The sequence below is a fragment of the Oreochromis aureus genome, linkage group 9 (assembly GCF_013358895.1).
Source record: "Oreochromis aureus strain Israel breed Guangdong linkage group 9, ZZ_aureus, whole genome shotgun sequence".
NCBI lineage: Eukaryota > Metazoa > Chordata > Actinopteri > Cichliformes > Cichlidae > Oreochromis > Oreochromis aureus.
In genome coordinates this window covers 14,436,683-14,459,590 of record NC_052950.1, presented here as the reverse complement: position 1 = coordinate 14,459,590, position 22,908 = coordinate 14,436,683, and the positions used below count along the sequence as shown (strand labels likewise).

General features: G+C 40.9%; 1 protein-coding gene across 2 annotated transcripts in view; it reads right to left on the bottom strand.

The window, feature by feature from the left end:
• Positions 1-22,908, bottom strand: part of LOC116328258 (myosin-9-like) — a 90,570-nt gene that overhangs the window by 64,869 nt on the left and 2,793 nt on the right. Inside the window, exons 2-5 of one of the 2 annotated variants that reach the window (XM_039617065.1) lie at positions 22,561-22,680; positions 14,412-14,482; positions 8,521-8,644; positions 7,037-7,216 (exon numbers count right to left, since the gene is read on the bottom strand). In XM_039617065.1, the coding sequence (XP_039472999.1) occupies positions 7,037-7,216; positions 8,521-8,644; positions 14,412-14,482; positions 22,561-22,680 (495 nt within the window). The remainder of the gene's footprint in view (positions 1-7,036; positions 7,217-8,520; positions 8,645-14,411; positions 14,483-22,560; positions 22,681-22,908) is intronic. The other variant, XM_039617066.1, reaches the window with a different exon arrangement.

Genomic DNA, 22,908 nt, shown 5'->3' with positions numbered 1-22,908 from the left:
ATTAAAAACAAATGTTTGAAATTCCATACGCAGACTTTTTTGAGGCTTAAACTATTTCCAAACCATACATGGATAAGGGTTTGCATGATTTTAACACATTGGCGGCACTTCTGGTTCTGAAAAGAACATATTTATGGCACATCAATGTGGATCGAGAAGCAGTGGAAGCTAAAGGCACAGAAGTGGGTCAAGTGAGCAGAAAGACCTAAAGACACAAATGGATCTAAAATGTGAATTTTAGGCAGACAAAAAGATTTGTGATGTCCAAATAGTCAGCTCGTTTTTGTGTGAGTGCATGCGTATGTCTCTTTCCCTCTCTTTCTCCCACACACGCACTCACACACACATACTCGGATCGACCCGGACAGGCCAGGGATGAGCACACCCCATCTGATCTGTGGCCCGTTCATTCATTAGACCCATGCTCTCCCCTATTGATTTCAGCTTAAGTAATGAGAAAGCTTATCCAAAAATCTTTAGCATTTGGGCTCCAACTTAAGGGAATCAATGGGGCCATTTCCCATTTTGAACAGCACATACGCAGGGGTTTTATGTATGGTGAACGGGACAAATCCTGATGCTGATAAATCAATAAGCCTTTTTGTCAATGGACGGGCATGCTTGCACTCACACATACATGCATATGCGGACACACTTGGCTGATAAATGGTATTTTTGAGGCAATTAAAGTGAGCTGTAAACATATGAAGGCCAATCAATTGGTCAGTGAGGTCTATTATCAAGGCTTTAACACTGATTTAGAAGGGGCTTTAAGTGTGGCACAGTCACTTGTGCAGATCAGCACCTGCATAGATCAGTGCTGCTCTGTGCTAAGCTGCTCATACAACAAGAAAGTATGTGGCTCACCGCTAAAGACTGAAGTAAAGACAAAGAAGAGACTTAGCATTGCTGTATGACATGCAAAATACATACATTTTTTTATTTTTTGTGGTGCTTATGAAGTATTTTAAAGAAATGCCACAGTCAAGTAACACCCTAATTGTAACCCTCACTTTGCACTTTCCCTCTCTTTAAAAATTGGACCTTGCATCGTATTGAAATAAGATAAGTGGAGAGGAGAAGCTGTTTGCTCAACAATTCTATTTTAGCAGGGACAGAGAAGCTTGTTAGGAAGAAAACTAACACATCAGCGCTGCCCCTCAACAACCCATCCCCCAATGCTTCTACTGCGGTAAAGGTGAGACACACGCGTTAGCAAAGTTAACCTACAGACAACATTTCTCTGAGGTAATTGGTTCTGCATTAATATTCATTTGACTTTGCATTTAGTGACTATGGCTCCCTTCACTGCTTTGATGCACTGTGCCCATGTCCCCTGGTGCATCACACAACATTAACCCTATAGCTCTGATTACGATTTCAACCACACATATATGCATATTTATCCTTGCTACCTGAAATGCAAGCGATTCGATGCTCGACCAAAACCCCTCTTTTCTTCCATTGGACCTGTCTCTTAATTTATAATTTGATGTGTATAACATGTCCAGTTCTTTTATCCCCCCCACTTTTTCACTGTGGTTAATCGGGTGCGTGTGCATGCGTTTTGCTGAGGCATGACATTTCAATTGTGCATCCAATCAAATTGGAAAAGAGGCGGTAAGGAAGGTTGGGGAATGATGAGGGGTGCGGGGGTGTACTGAGGGTTGCAGACCAACCGTTACCATGGTGAATCATTTCTGTCAAAACCACCAAGGTCACAACTGCTGACCTGCAGCGTTATGGGACTTTGGAATAGCATACTGTAAATGGACACAAGGATTTCTCTCTTTCTTTCCTTCTTTACACATTTTCCCCTTACTTTGCATTTTTTTCTCTCATTATCTTTGTGTACATTTCCCCTTTTCTTTTTTTTTCTTTTGCTACTTGAAAAAAACAAAAAGGCTTCTTGTTTTGCCTTTCTTTATTACTTTCATATTTAAGATTGACTAATTGTACCATTATGAGACCTTTGGTGTTACTGAATCCATTATGCATGGCCTGTGCTGGCAGTGGGTCTGAACACAGCCTGTTTTCAGTCATTATAATTCAGTTTGCTAACACACAGCCATTGTGCTAGTGTGGGGTTAGGGGAGATGGTATGATAAAATATTGAGGGCGAGCAAGGCAGCTGCAGATGCTAGCTGTCATGTGTGAGCGAATGAATGTTATGACAAGCATGTTTAAACATTCATGCGGGGAGGATAGTTTAGGAGGGCTTTTCATTAACACCAATATGTCTTCGTCTCCCCGGTGCAGACACTGCTGGTGGAAGCATGACAACAACAGGGAGGAGAGGAATTAACATCTCGAGAGGAAACTGCCACATATACAGAGAGAAGTAGAAACAATCAGTCCTGTGCGAGAGCACACACAGGCATACACATTTAACACTGGCTGACTCAACCAACTCTAACAACCTTCTCTTATTTACCAGGACAGCTGTGTAACTGTAACATCGTGTTCAGGGCTGATCAAGTAGGTGGAAAACTTCAGTCGTTTCTCACATCAACCACAACAACAGAAATTATTTGTTTCAAATTAAAACTGAGAACGAGGGAGGTTTCTGTGCCAAATGTGCACCGCCACCCATGCTGTCAGGTTGTCAGGAGATTTGACCAGGCAGAAACAGTGCAAGTTCTTGATGCTTTCTGGAGACCGGAGAGAAGAAAAGCTATTTGTGGCAATTTCTTGGGAGCGAAGCAACATCTAATCTGTTTACATAACCTTGATGAAGTGAGATCAAGGAACAATTACAGGTGATAAATAGGGATTTAAGCTAATGCTGCTCTGGTGTATAGGGTCAACAATGTGTCCGTGCAGAAATTAATCATCTTTTTTTGTTGTTTTTTTCTTATTATCAAGCTATTTGAAGTATCTCTGCAGCTAGTGATTAAAAAAAGGCCCATAAATAACAATGCCGTAAAACAGTTCAACACTCTTGTTACTGAGGCATGGTATTGTGAAAAGACGAGACACATTGTAGCAAACTCAAACTCCATTTAATGGAGTGCAAAATCAATACTTATGCTGATGATCTCATGAAGTCAAATCAAGGCGAAGGAGGGAAAAAAGGAGCATCATGTATTCTCAACATAAGTGGCTTTGACTTGCAAAATGTGTTTGCATAACATGAGCTTTAGTTAATGTCATAAATGGCTCTAAATGCTGCAAGGTGCATTAAAAATATGCACAGTCATCCGTTTTACCTACACCTTGATGCAAACATTTTGAATTAATCTAGTTTTCACTGGTCAAGCAATTCCATTTTGATATTCAAATTTGGTGCGCATGTGTGCCTGCGCACGTCTGTGCATGACTGATCTAATCAGTCTTAAATCAGTTAATAAGCCAAGGACACAGAGGAGATGACTCAGCTGATGTGAGCCCGAGCTAATATTAGCATCTCGCCCCCCGTTCTGGACCTGCACTGCACGGAGTAGCTTCTACTGTTTGGGCTTCCCATTACAAAAGTGCACGCTTTGGACATTAAGACCAGCAGTTAAGCGCACCGCAGTGAATTCCATTAGCACATTAGCAAAGGTGCCACGACCTAATGCTAAGGTTGGGTGCCGCATTTAATACCTTACAGTATTTGTTCTCTAAAGCAGCTTAAGTCAAATGTGAGGGTAGCCCTGAAACTGTTCTTAAAACTAAAAGCAAGGCTAATCCAAAAGACAGGCCTTTGTATGTGAAAATGTCGTTGTTGCCACTCTTTTAAGGGCCCTAAACAAAGTATAAATCTAATGCAAAATTATTCAGAAGCTAATTAAAGGTCTCCCAATGTCAGATGCAGAGGCCAAACTGGAAGACAGGATGAGTACTGTTCTGTCAAAACTAATAGTCATTTCCAAACCACACATGATCAACTACATGGCTAAATGTTCAAAAACAGGCACATGCCACAGAGGCAAACAGATACATATACATGAATGCTGCCTATTAATTAAAAGCCAGAGCATGAAGTTGACTTGGGGTAGGCGGTTTGTGACACCACAAATCTAGGAGACTTCCTGTAAGACATAAATCTGCTGTGCTCTCACTCTTTCTATGGCACAGGCACAACAAAGACAGTCTTGTCCGGGTGTCCCCCCCCTCATCCATTCATTAGAAGCACGAGCAGCTGCGGCCAGGTTCAGAGACAATCTACATTCTCTCTCTTTCAGTCACTCATTAATTCCCTCTGTCTTTTTCTCTCTGGTTCGCTCTTATTTTTAGCCGTTTTCTCCCTCTCCCTCTCCCTCCGTTTCTCGCTGTCCTTCTCCAAGTCTCCCCCTCTCTCTTCTCTCTAAACATTGTCTCTTCCACATGGCCCGGATAATGAGTGGTGGAGCTAAACGAGAGGAAACACAGCTCACTATTAGGAGGGGAACGCTGACTGAAGGTTTTAAATAAACGGAGAGAACTTGAGGCCAAATTGTATTTCCAAGGACATAAACTAATGGAACAGCCAGACATTCTCTGAACAAATACACACTCTGTTTAAACAACCATAATAGTTGTAAAAATATACATGTCAATGTAGATCTAACTGAGAGACAGGCTGGCAGAAGGCAAAGAGAAATACATATAAATGCAGATATCCCCCACATATGAAAGCCCAAAAACAAACACTGTTCAATCCTTATTTTCTTTAGTGTGGAAAGCTTATTATCCTGCATTTAACTGCAGAACAATAAGGACATGAAAAAAGCATAAACGCTCGTCTCTGCCATTGAAAAGTAATTAGGCAAACGTGTTTTCTTAAGTGTCTCTGATATGCTCTCAGGCACATAAATCCACACCCACACATAAACACACACAGAGAGGAGCCCACCCTGCCTCACTGTGGGGTTAATTGGGTTATCTAGTCTGATTAGCATAACTAATTAGGATCCTTGTTAACGGAGGAGTGCTATTTATTCAATTAGCGCTCTGTGTGTATGTATGAGGCTGTGCGTGTGTATGGATCCCCTTCATCGCTGGTATAAGTTCAAACGAAAACGAGGCAAAGCTAAGTAGGCATGAAGGGAGACCTGTGGGCGCCTCTGCGCGTGTTGATTTCATCATTTATCTGTTCGACACACAGATGCTCACCATCAGGTGCCAGGCACTTCAGCCCCACCAGCCCCACCCCCACCCCTCACTACCACCCCCACCAACACACACAAACACTCCAAGCTTGCTATGCTGTGGCTCTTAAACCCCCTCATCATCATCATTAGGTTTCTGATTAGCATAATTAGCACTGTTAACCAGATGAGCTTGAGTGGAGCCAGGCTGTGCCAGTTGGGGCAGCTGACAAATGTCAGGCTCCTCGCACTTTTCCAGGTTGCGGAGGGGGCTACTTGTTCCTCATCAGGTGGGTTTATGGCACATTTCCATGCCCTTAGTGATTGCTGACTGATAACAAAAAGTCTTTCCAGCACATTTTGATGCAATGTGCGCACACACACACACATAAAAAAAAAGTCAGAGGGGGATGATTTCTCTCTCAAGGCAAGCAGCCCTGTAAAAGTGACACAGCTCTTGAAGTTATATCAGTTAATAGAACAATGCTGAGCTCATACCACCAATTTATTCATTCGTGTTTGCAAATGCAGATGCTGTCTTTTGTTTGTGATGCTCAACATGCGCTTAAAGCCGACAGTAAACACAGAAGAAGCAAATCAACAGCACTCCTCCGGTCGTCAGCAAGTGAAAACTCACAAACACACTCCAGCACTCACAAATAACCAGAGAGAGGGAAATGAAACAGAGAGAAAGAGAGAAGGAGCGCTACATTTACTGAAATTAAACATTTTCTCATCAGCCTGAGGGTGCAGCAGGCCCACTAATGTATTATTCATCCCCACTTCACAAAGGAACATTAATCAATTATGAAGATATGAGGATCTTAAAGTATAGAGGAGAGATGAAGAGCGGCTTGTTCGTATTAATATGCGGCCGCAATCGTGCGCCTCCACCCCCCCACCCCCTTGGTCCTCAAATCAATATTTTGCAGATTAATTTGGAGCGGTTGTGGCGAGATGGCAGGATGGAAGGAAGCGGGGGAGGGGGGGAGGTGTAGAGGAGAGAGTGTCTGAGGTCTGAATTAAGGTGAAGTGTTTTGTTGGGGGTTTTTTCTAGGACTGTGTAAGTGTGTGTATGTGCATACGCGTAAATATGCTATCTGCTGTACTGTTTTTGGTAAACATATCAAGTCTGCTCAATAAAGGGATGTCCATCGTCCAAAAAAAAGTCCTAACTCTGAAACACTAAGTTAGGATTTTGATATAAACGTGTATAAAATTGTAAAGAGAGAAACTTCATGTAAATCATATCAATGATCAAAAGAATCTAATCATCCTGAAACTTGATGAAGGTGTGTAACTTCTTATTGGCAACCCAGTTTGCAGTTTTACCCGCTGATGAGTAGTTCTTGTTTAGTTACAGAGTGCATTAATACACTCACCTCAGAATTCAAAACAGCTGCCTTCTTAGCCCACTTTTAAACAGTCTTTTCCATCTTCCTCAAACCCCCTCTTCCACTCTTTCTTCATCATCTTCTCCTCTAACACCCTCTTTATCCACTCCTCTGTCTTCAGTTGCTCCTGCCTTCTCCTCTCATCTGCTTTTTTAACGCTCCTTTTATTTTCTCCTCATCCTCCCTCTACCTCCGTAGCATCTCTTTTCTTCTTTAACTCCTCCTGCAGCTCATTTGTTCTTACATTCATCTTGGAGAGCTAAAGACAGACAGGAGAAGAAAAGAAAAAAAAGAAATGTGCAGGCAGTCACATCCCTGCAATCTGTGGAACAAATGAGGTACCAGTCACATAATCTAAAAAAACTAATCTGAAACATCAAGAGACCCATCGCAAGACAACATCCTGCAAGGCAGCAAAAGAAAAAGTGGGTCATGGAAAAAGATGGCTAAATTGACTGGCAGTAAGTGAGCAAGTTTATGTTTTATTACACCACACATTAATAGCTGTTGCATGTGAAATATGCGTGGCACATGCGTGTGTACGTGTGCAAACAGCAGTCCCGAATAGTACACGTGTAAGCCTTTGCACACCTGAGCACGCGTGTCAGCCCCCTCCTGTTGCAGGAGCTGAATGTTAGCTTGCAGTTTGGTGATGCAGATGTCTTTCTCAGCAATCTCCTTCATGTTGTCTTCGTGGATCCGCCGCAGACAAGACAGCTCGCTCTGCAGGTGCACCAGCCTCTCACTGCTTTCCAGCACCTGCGTCGCAGTCTTCGCCAGAAAGGAATTAAAATTTGATTTTTTTTTCCCCAAAAGAGACAAAGGTTTATTTTCATTGAGAATTATTCACTGGCTAATACTCCTCATACAATTTTTCCAAATTGCTTTTGATTACTTTTTCATAAATGTCTCGCAATAATCTGAAATGAATTGGAATGAATAAAATTACATTTTTATATCAATTCTTAATGTCTCATTTTAAAATAGAAGTCCATGTAATTACAACTGTAAGAGCACGAGCGATAATTGCCTGGGTTGTGTAAGACAAATTCATAGTTAGAAGTTCACATATTGCAGATTAAAATACAACGTATACTGTAAATATATATCATTTATAGTTTTATGAGGATACACTTAATTTGGCCACGTGTTCTGGAAAGCCGTTCATTTGATAGTGTCTTGGTGCTAACAAACAGTATTTTTTAGTTATGGCGATCACATGTACCAAGGCTCCATGTGTGTTTGTGTGTCCTCTGTTAGTAGATATGTTTGCGCATCTGCATTGCAGAAGCACCAGCTAAACAGAAACACAAGTGGAATAGAAAGTATATAGCCATTTGTTGAAAATGTGATTAACAGAACAAGCTCCAGTTACTCCACTTGTTTCTCTACGGATCTGTCTGTAATCACACAAACCACTAATTAGCGGCAGTGCAAATGAGTCAACTCACAAGCAGCATAAACAAACAGTAACCAGCCAACACACACATAAACAACCAACAAGTCTGGGTTTACCACAAGCACAAATGCATGTGTGTATTTCTGCGAGCCTGTGTGTGTTTACGTGTGCCTTAACCATAAGCCACAGAAGACAGTAAAACAGCAGTGGGTATAATTTAGTGACACCCTGTAAGGAGGTGTGGGAAGGTTGTAAAAATCTCTCCCTTTTAATCCCGACCGGCGATGCCATGTTTGTTACCCAGGGCTCTGAGATATGCTGGTAATTCATCACACACGCCATGGCTTCCTGTTAAACCTGACTGCACATGGAGCGCTTGTAGCACAGCTGCCAAACCAATATCGTAAAAAAAAAGACTCCTCCACCTTTTAAACAGCCTTCTGAACAAATGCTGCAAAAAAAGGAACAATTTCTTAGCAAACCATCTAATTGTTTCAACCTTACAATTGCTCTGAGAAAAAAAAAGAAAAGATTTGTTTACATTGTCTTGTTTTTTGGGGGGAACTACAGACAATTACGTGCAAACGACAGAACGTCTTGTTTGCATTTTTGTGGCGTGATCCTGGTAACTCATTCTTTGGAATGTGCTAAAATCAAGTCAAGTCAAGTCGGTTACCTTTTGCTTTTGTTGTATATTCTCTGCGAGCTCCCTCTCCAGATCCGAGATGATCGTGTCATTGGTTTGCAGCTGGATTTTCACATCCTCCGTCTCAGACGTCATCTGGTCCACGGAACCACTGCTATAGCGGAAAAGCATAAGGAAGAGGAAGGAAATCGTGAACTACTGAACAAGCAGATACATGTAAAACACAGAGGGAAAATATCTCTTTTCAGGTTTATAGTGAGTACAGAGCGCATTAATAAGTGATGTGAATTACAGAGATGAAAGCCACAGCATATGGCAGTGTATATAATTGTTTCCATCACCGTGTATAAGCTTTGATCCTTAATCAAATTGTTTTAACAACTGATGCAGGATAAAACAGGAATGTGTAAGCAACATGCAGCACATGTATAAGGTGTAAAATTCAAAAACATCTAATTCAAAAGCAGCAAAGAGATGCTGAGCCTGTTGAAATTTGTGCTAGGTGACAGCAACCAGAGCTGATATGTGTTCCTCTCTGTCAGTGTGTGTGTGTGCGCACGCGTGTGCATGCGTGTGTATGAGTCTGTGTGTCTCCCAGCGGTGAAAATACGTTAACTCTGCCCAGACACCTTTCTGAGTCACCAGTGACAGCTGTCACACACCCAAGATGGAAGGAGAGAGAAAAAACCCCAGATCATACGGCACTGTGTGGTACTGTTCACAAACACACGGGCACGTACAAAGACATACGCAGGCACACGCACGCACACACAGTTTCATATTTACCAGCCTCATGAGATGAGCTATTCTGATGAAACTTTGCACAGATTAAAAATGTTAAACTCACATTTGATCAAGCGTGTCTACACTTTCACACCAAGTGGAGAAGGAAAGGCAAGATTTGACAAAAGTGACATGTGAGTGGATAGAGAGCGCTGAGAGTTAAATCTTTCACTTTGGCAAAAAAAACCCAACTTTTCAGTCAAATGGAGTAAAAGCCACAGAGGAAATAGTGAAAGCTGACTTTAGATTATAGTCTGGTTCTGCCTCGATAGGAGAATGGGAAAGTGTATGTTCCGCTGTTATTAATCCACTTGATGTCTTTTTATTTAATCGTAAGTAGAGTTTTCCTCTGTTGTAAATAATCACCGAGCTAAGGTGATAATTTACAACACACAACCTGTGATATAGAAGCCTAAGTAAAAAATAGGTATGTGTAGAAGGATGTTTTTTGTCCCAAAACATGTCATTTAAGACCAAAAGGAAAAGAAATGCTATCATTTATGATAAGATGACTTCTTTAGGTCCTTTTAGTCAAAGATGCGAAACTTTGGTGTAAAAACAAGCTAATTTAAAGCCTATTTTCCTATAGAATTGATAGAAACACACTTAAAAATCACAAATGTAAGGAGACACTTAGAAAATGAATGTGAGTGCGTGCAAGCATATGCTCTCTGCAGAAACAAAGATTTTTTAAAAAACCACACTGTGCTTATCTTGTCCAAGAACTCATAAACACACAACTAATGCAGAGTCAAAGGATTAAAAAAATAAAAATAATAAAATACGTATAATTTGTATTACTTAACGACACATAAGCCTCTATTTTCTGCACCATTACTGGATGGAACTGAATTTATTAAGAAGAGGAGGATCCTTCATTTCCAACAGTTTTGCTTCTTTTGGGAAAATCAAAATGAAAACACGCAGCAAATCCTGATCTGCAACAAGTCAACATGCAAATTTATTCATGCCATTCAAGTGCGTACGCATATGCGTGCGTGTGTGCATAATATTGCAGGTCATTATTATGCATGCAACAAATAAGGCTGCATGGCTTGCTATACTGCAATATACAATAAGTACTTGTGGTAAACAAATGACACAATGTCACACCACCAGAGGAACAGAGAATTCCTATTAAAAGCATTAAGTGTTGTTATGATTACTGTGTGGACAGAGAGAGCAGGTTGAGTGAATGTGACTGAAGAGTGTGTGTGTGTGTGTGTGTGTATTACTGTGACTGTATGTGATATTAAAGCAGGCTCTCGATTTCTCAACCTGTCATTCAGCCCTATTAAGCAAGGCTAACAAAATTAGTCATGAATATGCAGTAATAACAAATGCAAATTGCCACCACTCCCCCCCAACACGCTGTGCATGTGGGTGTGTGAGCGTGTATACATATGTGTTTGCCCCCAGGGCTATAGACATTGGCTCTGTAAACCCAATTCTTTCTACATCATTACAGCAACAAGGCATAATTCATAAGAATAATCTGAACATCTATGTAACCTGGCATGCAAAAAAAGGACACAAGTCCTCCTTGTGACTGTCTTCGCACGATGGGGTTCATATATAGTACAGCAGGTTCGCTTTAACCTTTTTATGTTGTGGAAAAAAAAAAGGCTTGGGGTTTCCCGCTCCGCGTTTTATGCTTAAGACACAAGCGCGCACGTGTCGGTGCATGTACACACACCAACATGTAGATAGTCTGTTGCCTCCGTGTCCCCAGGGTGGTGTTTGACACAGCCTGGGCGCTGCCACAGCAATTAACCTCCCCGTTAATGAGAGGAGTTCTGTCAAGCAGCCAGATGGCACTGCCTGGCACGTTGCCATGCACAGACACATATGCTCATATGCCCACACAGCTTCATTCACAGATGCACACACACACACTCACGCCCAGAGACATGCACATATACACATTTAGGAACATGCACACGCAATGCAATCATGCCCCCCACCGCCCCACCCCACTGTACATCTAACTGTTGCTGCTTGTCAGCGTCCCTCACCCCTTCCTAAACCACCCCCGCCCCCCTTCTTCACCCTTCTCCTGCATTGTCTTCTCTCCATCATTCCTCCCTAGCTCCATCTCTGGCAGCTGCTTATCCATGTCGCAGCGCTGCAGATGTCACAACTCATCAGCTGGGAGAACAGCAGGGGAGGAGAAGAGAGAAGATTTTTTAGAGGAGAGGAGGAGTTTTCATGCATCTCAGTATTTGACAGAAAAGCAACCAACTGGATGAAGTTTTATATATTCGCGCACGACTGACTAATCAATGTGCTCGTTTCGTGACTTTTGTTAATGTCGGCGACTTTTTCATACATATAGAAATGTTAGCCGTGGCTTTAATAATCAGCTGTATCGTTAAGAGGTGCGTGTGCTTATATTCGTAAATGGGTAGATACGAGCGCTGCGCGTGTTCTGCTTTGTGTGTTTGTTTGTTAATGAGCGTGGCACTTGGCCGCGGCACGGCCCGCTGTGTGTGCATGTCTGCATGTCCGTACAGCAGCCCACCAGGCCTTCGTATTGATCAGTTAGCTTGGCCTAATAGGAGAAGAGGAGCCTGACCTGGGAAAGTCAATATGGAGAAAAAGAGACATATCCTCCTCCCGTCCTGAGAGAGAAGTGGGAGAGAAAGAGGGAGAAACAGAAGAGATAGATACAGAGGTAGAGAGTCTACTGTACACTGTCAGTGCTGAAGAAAATGGTGAAGAGTGTGTAGCTTTTTGGAAAACCAGCTGGACAACAGAAAAACAACCAGCGCCAGAAGAAAATAATAATATAACAATGATGAACCGCCCCCTAGTCTCTTGAAGCCCGTGTATCTCATCACTCTGTTAACAGAGAAAAGTTTGGAGTTTTGAATTAGAACAGTCTCACTGAGGGATACCGCCTAAGTTTCACATAAGTGAAGTTCCTACCTTTCCCAAATGAGAATCAGGATATTCTGTCAAAGCTTTTTTTCTCTCTCTTTCCTAACTAACTTTCAGCATTTGACTGCTTTTGGCAAAGGAAAACAGCACTCAAGTTAACTCCTGTGTAAAAAAAACTCTGCTGGAGATTATACTAAGGGGAAATAATTTAAAAAATAATTGGGATAAAAACTGACACTCACTCACACATTAATACACTGATAGATCAATGTGTGTGTGGGTGTATGGGTGTGTGTGTGTGTGGGTGTGGGGGGGGGGTGTCTGTGTGTGTGTTATGTACACCATTTCAACAGAAATATATAAATAAATTTGTAGATAAACAAAAAAAAAACACAGAGAAAACGGAAAAGTAGATAAAAGACTTAGGTTTCACCACGCACACGCATACGTACACACACACACACCTGGCTGAGTGATGCTACCCTGGAGGGTGGCTTCAATCTGATGCGTTTAATGTTGACGCTGGTGGCAAGAAACACACACACTCACCCGCTGTTTCAACCTGCCTGTCATTTCATTTCAGGAGACCTGATTTACTCATTTCATTTATTTAATTTTTTTATTATTATTATATGTGCAGCCATTTAAAACGCTCAAGGTGTGATGCAAAGCCCCGCATCTCTGACAGCAAGTACGCTGACTGAGGATCCATCACACCCTTCAGTGCCTTTTACAGGAACGGCATAGAAACCCCGTATAGCCACAAACTCGGCTGTGCCACATTGTGCCAGACCATTGATTCCTGCTTAGCTGGGTGCTTTAATTGGCTGGGCTGCAGGCTGTCAAACCACTGACTGTCACTTTTGACCATATTTGGATGTGTTTTTTTAGCTATTATATGACAACTTGTGAAAAATAAATATCAACTGCAGTAATACCCATGTGTTTGGAAATTAACTGTTTTTCTTTTATGTCAGTAAATATTATAATGTCACCTTTGAGGACAAAGGCATTACTTTTCAGCAGGGGTTGAGTTCGAGTTTGAGATGAGGAGGAGCTCTTGTGTAGTGAGGTCAGGAACACATGATCTACTGCAGGCAGTAGAAACGGGGACAATGTCTTTAGTTAAAATTTGGGTAGATTATTCACTTTTTTGGTAATTTCAATAACATAATCAATACATTTCAATAACTCTACTGCATACATCATTGCTTTTAAAAATCAAAGCAGACTACTTCCTGCAATAATCACTTGATACACCATGAAAACATATTGTCATTCTCTAGATGAAACTAACCTATATTTTGACTCTTCTGCTGTGGATAAAAATGCTGACTTCATTCTAAGCATAACTGCTCTGTTGCCAAAGGGTAACTATGAATTTGTGCACAGCAGCTCAGCTGCTTGCTTAGAGAAAAGCATTTGGGTTAATACCTAAGATCACAATGGCATGTCAGAAGATATAAATAATTAATGAAATTACTGCTGCTGCTGTGCCACCTGCGCAAGTTGCAGACGGCCAATCTCTTAGTGTCGGGACATCGAGAGATTGAGTTGTATTGTAGCATCAAACAGCTGTGTGATGCTACAGCAGCTGTTTTATAAAGGCAAAGAACAAAAACAATGATATTCTATGTACAGCACGAGACAGAAACTGAAAGCTGATTTGGAAATATGTGATAATACAATAATACCAAAGGTGACAGAGTAGAGCTCCAGCAAGGTGTAATTTGAATGAGTTTTTATTTGGATGGTTGTTTTCATTGTATCCAAATGCAACTCAATTGATTTTCCTATCAAACTTCGTACTGGTCAAGTGAGTCCAAGTGCCTAGCTGGCAATGAAAAAGTGTGAACTAGATAAATATGTATGAGCACGAAGATTCCAAAATGCTACTTTCATTAGTTTTGTCAGAATGTAAAAATAAAAATCTGTCTCTCCGGGAAGATCTAACGTAAAAACAGAACACGTCTTTAGGGGCTTTGGAGCATTGCATGGTGGGAAATATCATATAGGGATTTGCATATTGCCATGGGGACAGTGGTGTTGCAGTGACTCCCTAAAGAGTTCAAGCTCCCTCAGGATAGACACAGTCCCTGAGGCCAGCTCTGTTACCTTTCTCAACAGTGGGGTACCTGCGCATGTGTGTGAGTGAGTTTGTGTGGCCGAATCATGAAATTAATCATTATTTCAGTCAAAAGTAAACTTCTCCGAAGAAAAAATCTGCCTCGCTGATGAGAAGCAAAGGTAATACAAACCTGCGAGGGATGTGAGCCACAGGTCCAGTGACCTCATCCAGCAACAAAGGCTTCAACCCAACCCCAGACACCTAGGATAGACAGAAAATGACATCCTGATTATTTATTTCTGTTTAGTGTATTTGCAGTAACTGCAGCATTATAATGCAGTACCGTACACCTTGAAATGAATTTTAATGCTAAAGTAGTACACCCAAGAAATAATACGTTCTCTCTGAACTCTAACATATCCAAATAGTTCAATATTCACTTCAGTACAACCTAAATTTCTGTTTATTAGATATGCACTGCTAAATAAAGGAAAATAGTTTTGTAGAAATTGATTTTCTCAGGTGTAAACCGTGATGAAGTCCGACAGCGCCCAGGGGTAAAGGTGTGAAGTGTGTCACCCCTGACTAATTGCTAAGAATTTGCATCTTGTTGACCGCAGCAGCATGATAATATTATCATGAGGAAAGAAGACATTAATATACAGCAACTGCATAAATAAAATTGAAGGAAAACAATCATTCCTCATTTTCAAACCCAGAATCCAAGATTAAAATGGAGATAGAACTGATTTAATAATTCGACTTCTCTCCTAAGAGATTTTTTTAAAAAGAACATATTTAAAGCAATACAGTGTGGGAAGTCAAGTGCATTGAAAGGAGGACAGAGAAAGCAAGACAGAGCATATGCAGACAAAAGCTTATGCAAAAACACAGACAGACACACACACACACAATTCTCAGATATAGTTTCAATTCAAAATACCCCTTGCCATTATCCTGTCTGCCTGTCTGCATGTCTCTTTTTTTCAAATGAAAATTTGTAAGGACGAGTGAAAAATGTGTCAGCACAGTTATTGTGAGGTCAATTCACACTGTGCAAAAAAGAGAACAGCATAGAAGGGGGGCAAAGGAATTAACTGAGTTCAAAAGAAAAGTAAATAGTTCTGATTGTCCAGCGTTTTTTATTAGGCCAGACTATTAAAAAGAGGGAAGAAATAGACAGGACAGGGCCAAATTAACAAGGGCAATAAGCAACAGCTGAAAAGAGCAAAGAAAAAGAGACATGAAAAAGACTTGCAGAGAAGGAGAGAGCGGCAGGAGGCTGCACGGAAACAGAGAGACCCGGCACCGCTGGTAAAATATCGGCCACTCTATCGCCGTGGTGACAGGGGTCACTCCGGGAAAAGGAAATCAATGCTGACAGCAATGACTCACAGGTCAACACATATCCCCCGTGTGTGAGTTAATGTGTGTCTGTTCGTTTGCTTTTGGCCATGAGTGTGTGCGTGTGTGTGTGTTTTTCAATTATGCATATGTTAAGTGTGTTTATGTGTATAACCGTGCGTTTGTGTGCATGCGAGATAAGATATGGAGCAGTAGAGCACATATGGAGTGCATAAAATATCAAGTTAAACCATCCAAAAAAAGGATCTGAAGCATCTGTAAAGATAAGATTCGGTTCATTTAATGTGTAGTATTTAAGGCCTAATGGTGAAAGACAAGTAAACAGGTCGCCTTTGCTGTTTTAAAGGAGGCTAATCATTAAATAACACACAGAGTCTGGATCTTCCTCATTTTTGCCACCACTGTACTATGAACTTTAAGAAAACTTTAAATTAAGGATGTTGATTGGTGAATGATGATTATAGAAAAGGTGTTCGCTCACATGTGTGATGGCACGTTTGGATATTATGCTGTATAATACCAGGAGAGCATTACTGGTCTATAAGAAAGTAATATAAAAAGCCAAGCGGTCCGTCCTCTAAGTAATCAATCTGTTTACCAAACCACATCTATAAAAATATAAATTTAAACACAAACACACACACACAAAAGCCACACAAGATCATAAAATATTCATATTCCAATGCCCCTGCAATGTGACAATGAGAGGACCTGGAAAACGTAGAGGTCAGCGGCTAATATAGGTAGGCTGTGTGTGTTTAGGAGTGTGTGCGACTGTGCGTGCAGGCCTTATATATACCCTTGGGTTAGCAGGAGTTACGACCTGCTTACATTATTAAGGTGAGTAGTAGGCTGTGTTATGTATGCCTAAAAAGCCAGTCAATTCATTACTGATGCAATCCCCTAAGTACATGAATAAGCGTGCGGCTTTCTCCTTTTCTCTGCCTCTCTGAACTGTAAAGGAGACAAAATATTGGTGCGATGCAGGGTGCTTTAGATAAATCAGAAACAGGAGGAAATTAATAATAAGAAATAAAACAACATTAGCTGATTAAGTATGTATTGCAGAGTGACGGCTGAAATTTACAGGCAGCTGGGCTGGGTGTCCGGAATAAGGTCTCATTACAGATCACGGTGTGTGTGTGTGTGTGTGTGTGTGTGTGTGTGTGTGTGTGTGTGTGTGTGTGTGTGTGTGTGTGTGTCCATCGTTAGTAATCCGTCACCTGTGGTCTCAGCTTTATGAAAAGGCCTGCAATCTATGATAATGAGCCCTGTGAAGGTTATGACCACAGTAAACTCATTTGTTAGCAGTAGGTATATATGTGTGTGTCTGCCTGGCTGGCTGTTTTATGTATAATATAACAATATCATAAAGGAGTGGCGAGGAAAAATACTTTTAAAGTATTGGTGAAAATCATCAGAGCCGGGGAGTGAGAGAAAAAGAGGCAAGCAGGAAAGAAAAAGAGAGCACATTACACAGATGTTGCATCACATCAATTAGCTTCCTCGGCCAGTTATAAAACAAACACAGAGAGGACTTATACAATATATTCTTCTACACGATGTCCTCGGCATAACAAGCAAAACTAACTTCAAATGTGGTGTCACAATTTCTTATTAGGAAGGCAAAGAACTAGTCAACAAACGTCCTATCATCACTACAGGTCTTTTCCTCGCTATGCCCAGGAAAAATTTGTATTAGATACGATGTAAAGAGAATGCACTTGTAGTTGGAGTATGGCTGGTAAGTACCAAAAATGGTCAGCAGTAGGACTTCTACTGTAAGAAATACAAGGAAAGCGCAAAATAGCAACAGTCATTCCCGGACTGTTTTCCTTCTTCTCCACTGTCACTCTTCCTCTTTTTGCCTCAATTTTCCATCATTTCTTTTTCTTTGTTTTCAGCCTCAAACCTCATCACAGTCTCTTGTCCCCTCCTGTCTCAATCATTTGCCCCTCACCACACCTCCTGTTCCCTAACATACTCCCCCCCCCCAACACACACACACACTTCCCCTTTCTTGTTTCCTTTTCTGTCTGAAAATAGTCATCAATTTACGCAATCATTCCATTTTTCCACTCCCCTCCGATTCTTTTCTCCCGAGCTGGGTCAACTAAAAGCAACAGAGGAGAAAAAAGACAAAAAACAAACAAAGCGGGAACGTGTGCTCGTGAGTCACCAGATCACAACACAAAGCGAAGGCTGAATAATAGAATCAAGCAACTCAAGCCGATTGTGACTGGAAGGAGCATGCCAGCGTGTAGTTCTGCTACGTCACGACCTGCATGTTTAGTGAGCACGGACGAAAAAAAGAAGAAAAAGTTTACTTTAATTTTGCTTGAGCCTAATTCAAATGATGCAACTACAGCACGTAGGCAAAAGCACACGTCTGCTGCCTTACTGAACATGTTATTGACGGGATACAGTGTGGCAACTAACGTACTGGCAGAGCCTATCCAATATACTGTATGTGCCGAGACGTCCCTTTATGACACTTGTCCTTCAATTCTGTAATCTTTCAAATATAAAATGTCCTATTTTGCCAATTTGTTGCATAAAGACTGGGAGAGTAAGCTTTATTCCTAACTAGTGAAGTGACACCAATCCCTCAACTGCATTTGTTGGCATGATTTATAAATGCATTGTTGTAAACCTTCCCTCTGCCCAATGAAAGAAGACTAAACTGTAGCAAATCACATTCATATCAAATAGTTGCTGATTTTAATTTTGGCTTGCCCAACCAGTTGTGTTGACTAAACTTATCGGTTGCTCTTAAAGTAAAACTCAAGTAGAATCATTTCTACACAGTTTAGCAAGCCACTGTCGTCTCCGTGCATCAGACGGACTTGTTACAGTTCCATCCTGTGGCTGATATATTAACAAAGGTTTACAAGGGCAGAGCACTACATATGTAAGTTTGGCCTTATGGCTGACCTTACAATGCACTTAGTATCCTGTACAGGGAGTAATGCTGCAGCCACTCCTACAAGCCATTTATTCCAGCTAACGACCGTCAAGCACTCATAAATCAGCATTAGGAACCTCTTTCGCCCTCTCTCTCTCGTTTAGTCCCCCCTCTCTATGGCTCCCTCCACTCCTCCGATATTTTCTGCCCCTTCTTGCATGCATTTTTTTGTCCGCGCCCTTGTCACTTTTTTTTTTTTTTTTTACATTTTACCTTTTCGAACCTGTCACTCATTCTCATTTAAATTCAATGTTTTTCATTCTTCTTCCTTTTAACTACATCCACACTGGCAAAGTTGATAACACCATTTGAAAAACGCTTAAATAAACGCATATTCCTTGACCAAACAGACGTTGGCATATAATTTGTTATCCTAGTTTAATTTAACACCTCTAGTTAAAGCTGATGTCTATGTCTTCTTATGGGCAAGGATTGTGAGCTTTGTGCATGACACAAGGGATGGACACACGGTGACTGCAGGCAGCAAACGTGGGTGTTGACATCGCTGTTTCCAAAACTCCATCTGTAAACTAAAACTGGGTCATTGTGGATCTGTTTTATGGGTCCTAAAATACCAAAGCACTGTAGGTCGACAGGTGTAAACATAACAGCATTGATGTAGTGTGCATATGGCCTTGTGTATCTGTCTACCTGTCAGTCCTCCTCATCATCATCTCTTTATTTATTTTATGTGTGGCCCCTCTACCCCCTGCAATCCATCCTGTTTCACCCTCTCTTTCTGAAAACCCCTTCTCCTGCAGATAGAGATGGCGTCCCTGAAAGGTCTAACCTGGTATTGGCACCTATATTGATTTTAATTAAGCTAATTAGTTCATTATTCCAAGGATCAAACAGGGGCATCCATTACTGCATAGACAGAGAGAAAGAGAGACTTAGGGCTCTTGGGGTGTGGAGGGGTGCTATGGAGTTAATATGGTAATGAAGACAATAAATTATCACTCACAGCAAAGTCATTAACAACAGCATTAGCATAGTCAACCACCGCGACCCCCATGACCTCCCCTGCTCTCGCTTTCTCACTTTCACTGCCTTGTTCCCTTGGAGCACCTGCCACAAACGCGAATGCTGAAGAGTGCGTGAGTTGCGTGCATGTGTGCATGTATTTGTTGGGGGAAGTGGAGTTTGGGGGTGTTGATAAAGGTCACAGAGATCATAGACTGTTTTTAATGCTAACTTGAATTAAGTTTCAGCAGTCACTGCTATGTAGGGTTGGACAGGTGTTCTTTGAAACGCTTTGACTGCACCAAGTTCGCAGCATGAATCATATACAAGCTAACCACAGCTTAATCAGTTAGGAAGCACACTACACCAGTACTTGTATTACAATCATTTTCGTCAGCATATTTTTGACAGATAGTCTTAATGCACTGGTATGTATGTATTTTCAAGTAGACCAGATGTCAGAACTCTAAAGTTGTGGTCATTCTTAATGCAGGGCTGATATACGCTGTAGCCTGCATACTTACGTGTTTCATTTACATGTAACTACAACCCAGGAAGAAAACTGGGCCTTGAGAGTCCTGCTATGAAGAAAGCTCCACATGACAGGAAAAATTATGCTCTCATTAGCAAGAATTAAGTCATGAGACCAATTTTATCATTTGGTTCCCAGGCTTTAAGATTTTAATAGCCCCTGTTCTGTGGTTTATGGGAATGTCATAAATAGTCGCTTTGTGAATCACACACACACACACAAAAAAAAAAGTTGGAGCCTCTCATCACAGCTGGAGACATTGCTGGCATTCAGTGAGCAAATTTGTTGTCATCACTTGTTGTGACTGATTTTGCTCTCTCCTCCGATACAAATAACACAAAGAAAATCCTTTGTTAACCACCGTTTATAAACATTAACAAGCGTGGCCAATGGGAGACTTCCAGTTTAAGCAACCACAAAAGAAGACTGCAGGTTTTCCAATGCAGGCTATTGAACTGTTTGTCCTATCATGTGGGTGTTTTTTTTCTCTATGATTGTAGGAACATTTTGAGGGTGACGGTGTTCAAATTGTGTCATGACGAGCTGAGTGGATCAAATAGAGGCCAGCTGATTCCAATTTACCTCTTCATTTTTGTACTTGCTAACAAATACATGTCTCAAATTAAAGACATATCTGTCACTGCAGATGTTTTCCTAGTACAGTTTAACTGGTTTAACTAAGGTTAACCACAGTAAAAAAGACTATTTCTTCTTTATATAAAATCCTGGGTTGTCCTATAACCCCTTTAGTTAAAGCAGGGGTTCAGTATTTTTCACACAGTACAAGTTTGTATTGTATGCAAGGGACATGTCCGTCTGTCTGTAGATGGCACAGACCAAAGGCTAATTGTAACAGTCTAGAACTCAGAATACAATCCTTGAATTTTATGATATTATGGCCACAAAACAAACTCTGTTTAGTGTCCATTAGAGTTCAGCCCTATTGTGTATCAACAAGACCATACACTACGATTCAATCAGACGTTAGCCAAGCTCCTATTACAGAGCTCATTGCATCGTTTACATTGTGGAACGGTCCATAAGTAGCTCTAAATGCTCTTCATTTGATTGGATTTCGCATTATGGACATCGGAGCAGAAACACACTGACTATCCTGTCCCCTGACTATCCTAATAGACTGTTGAGTGAGACGCTCCATTTGTTTGTATTTGTTTACCGATGTAGACCCTGAAAACATACAAAGTAGCATAAACAGACAGTGAGAGCATCGTGTAAGACGGGTGAAAATGGAGATTCAAAGGCTCAGAAGATGGGTCGATAGCGGCAACAAACTATTATGTTCCCTCACAGCGTGTCTCTTTGGCTGCCAAACGAAGCTGCTGTTGTCACAAACAATAGCAAAACTGCGACTGGATGGACTGAAGGACTCTCAGCAACTAAGAGAATGTCGCTTTAATAAATTTTACAAATTGTTCTTCACCTTTTCCCTTTAAGCTGTATGTTTTTAATCAGCTTGAGAAATGGAAAAATAAATTAGTAAAGTTCCTAAAATTCCATTACTGATAATAAATGTGAAAATTAACAAATGTCTTTGCTTTTCAAACTATCCTGTAGGCATGTATTGTGCTATAATTTGCAAGAAAGACATATATTGTAGAACCTATTCAATAAAGGAATCTGAGAAAGTGCTATGGAAGAAAAACGGCAGAGATGCCGGTATTTGTGTTGCTTAAGCAATGTCAGTGAAGAGAATTAAGTTTTAAAATGATGAAAGTTAAAATTGGGCAGCTTTGAATGCTCAGAAATGCAAAGCATTATGTTAGCGTGACCTTTGTAGTAACGGTGTAGAGAGCACACAAAGCTAGCCCTCTGACCTTCTACATAATGGCAGGTAAGTACTTTGATGTATAATAAGCCATAATTACTTTTCTGTGTGTAAAATCCACTCAGAGGAGAGAATATTGATAGAAGCCTGGCCGTAACTAAAATGGAACAATGACTTAAGGTCACTACATCAAGTGGTGGTGATGTTGTTAGTTCCTCCTATAATAAAGTTTTCCTTTTTTAGGCAGCTTTTCCAAAGACCCAAAAGCAATAGTTCATTATCTGTCTGAAGGATAGATTCTAAGACACATTAAGGAAGAAAAGAACACTGTAAAATTGCTAAAATTACAGAAGATATATATTAAAAACAAAGACAAGAGGCCTTTTCATGCGCAGAGGAATTTTTGGCAACCTGAGGAGGTTTAAGTCAGCCACAAAAAGAGCCCTCCAACCCTTGATCATGTAATAAAATTATTTTCTGAGAGGTTTTTGGTCTTTTTTAGTCAGGCATAATAGCATTTTTGTTGATCGAATGAACAGAAATAAGAGAAAAATGCATCGATTTTTGTCAAATAAGGTAACAAGGTAACTTTGCCTTTAGAGTACGCAGATCAGTCATGCTTACTGCCATGGGTAGTCACCTCTTGTAAGCCCATTCTGAGCCAGGAAAAAAAAAGCACTGGGCGCAGTTACATCTGTGTCAAGATGAAGCCATTTATAAAATCTTACAGCCAAAACACGATCATGGTTCTGTCCAGCTCCCCTTTGCAAATCCTCAATGGTCTGAACAAGCACCTGGATGTGGTCTGTGAGGTCATTCACGTAAGACTGCAGGAAGTCCACTTTCTTCTGTAAGAGTAACAGTACAACAGGATAAGATAGTGGTTAATTATTGTGGTTTAATAAACTGACAGTTTATATGTTTAATTAGTTGCTGAGCTAGGCAACTCAGCAACTCATTCATAATCCAACACAGTAGTCACAGATTATGGTAATTGTTAGGCCCCGGTCATACAGGCCTAGAGACTCTCTGGGAAAATTTTAATTCTGTAACAGATTAGTGAGTGGCTGGCCTGA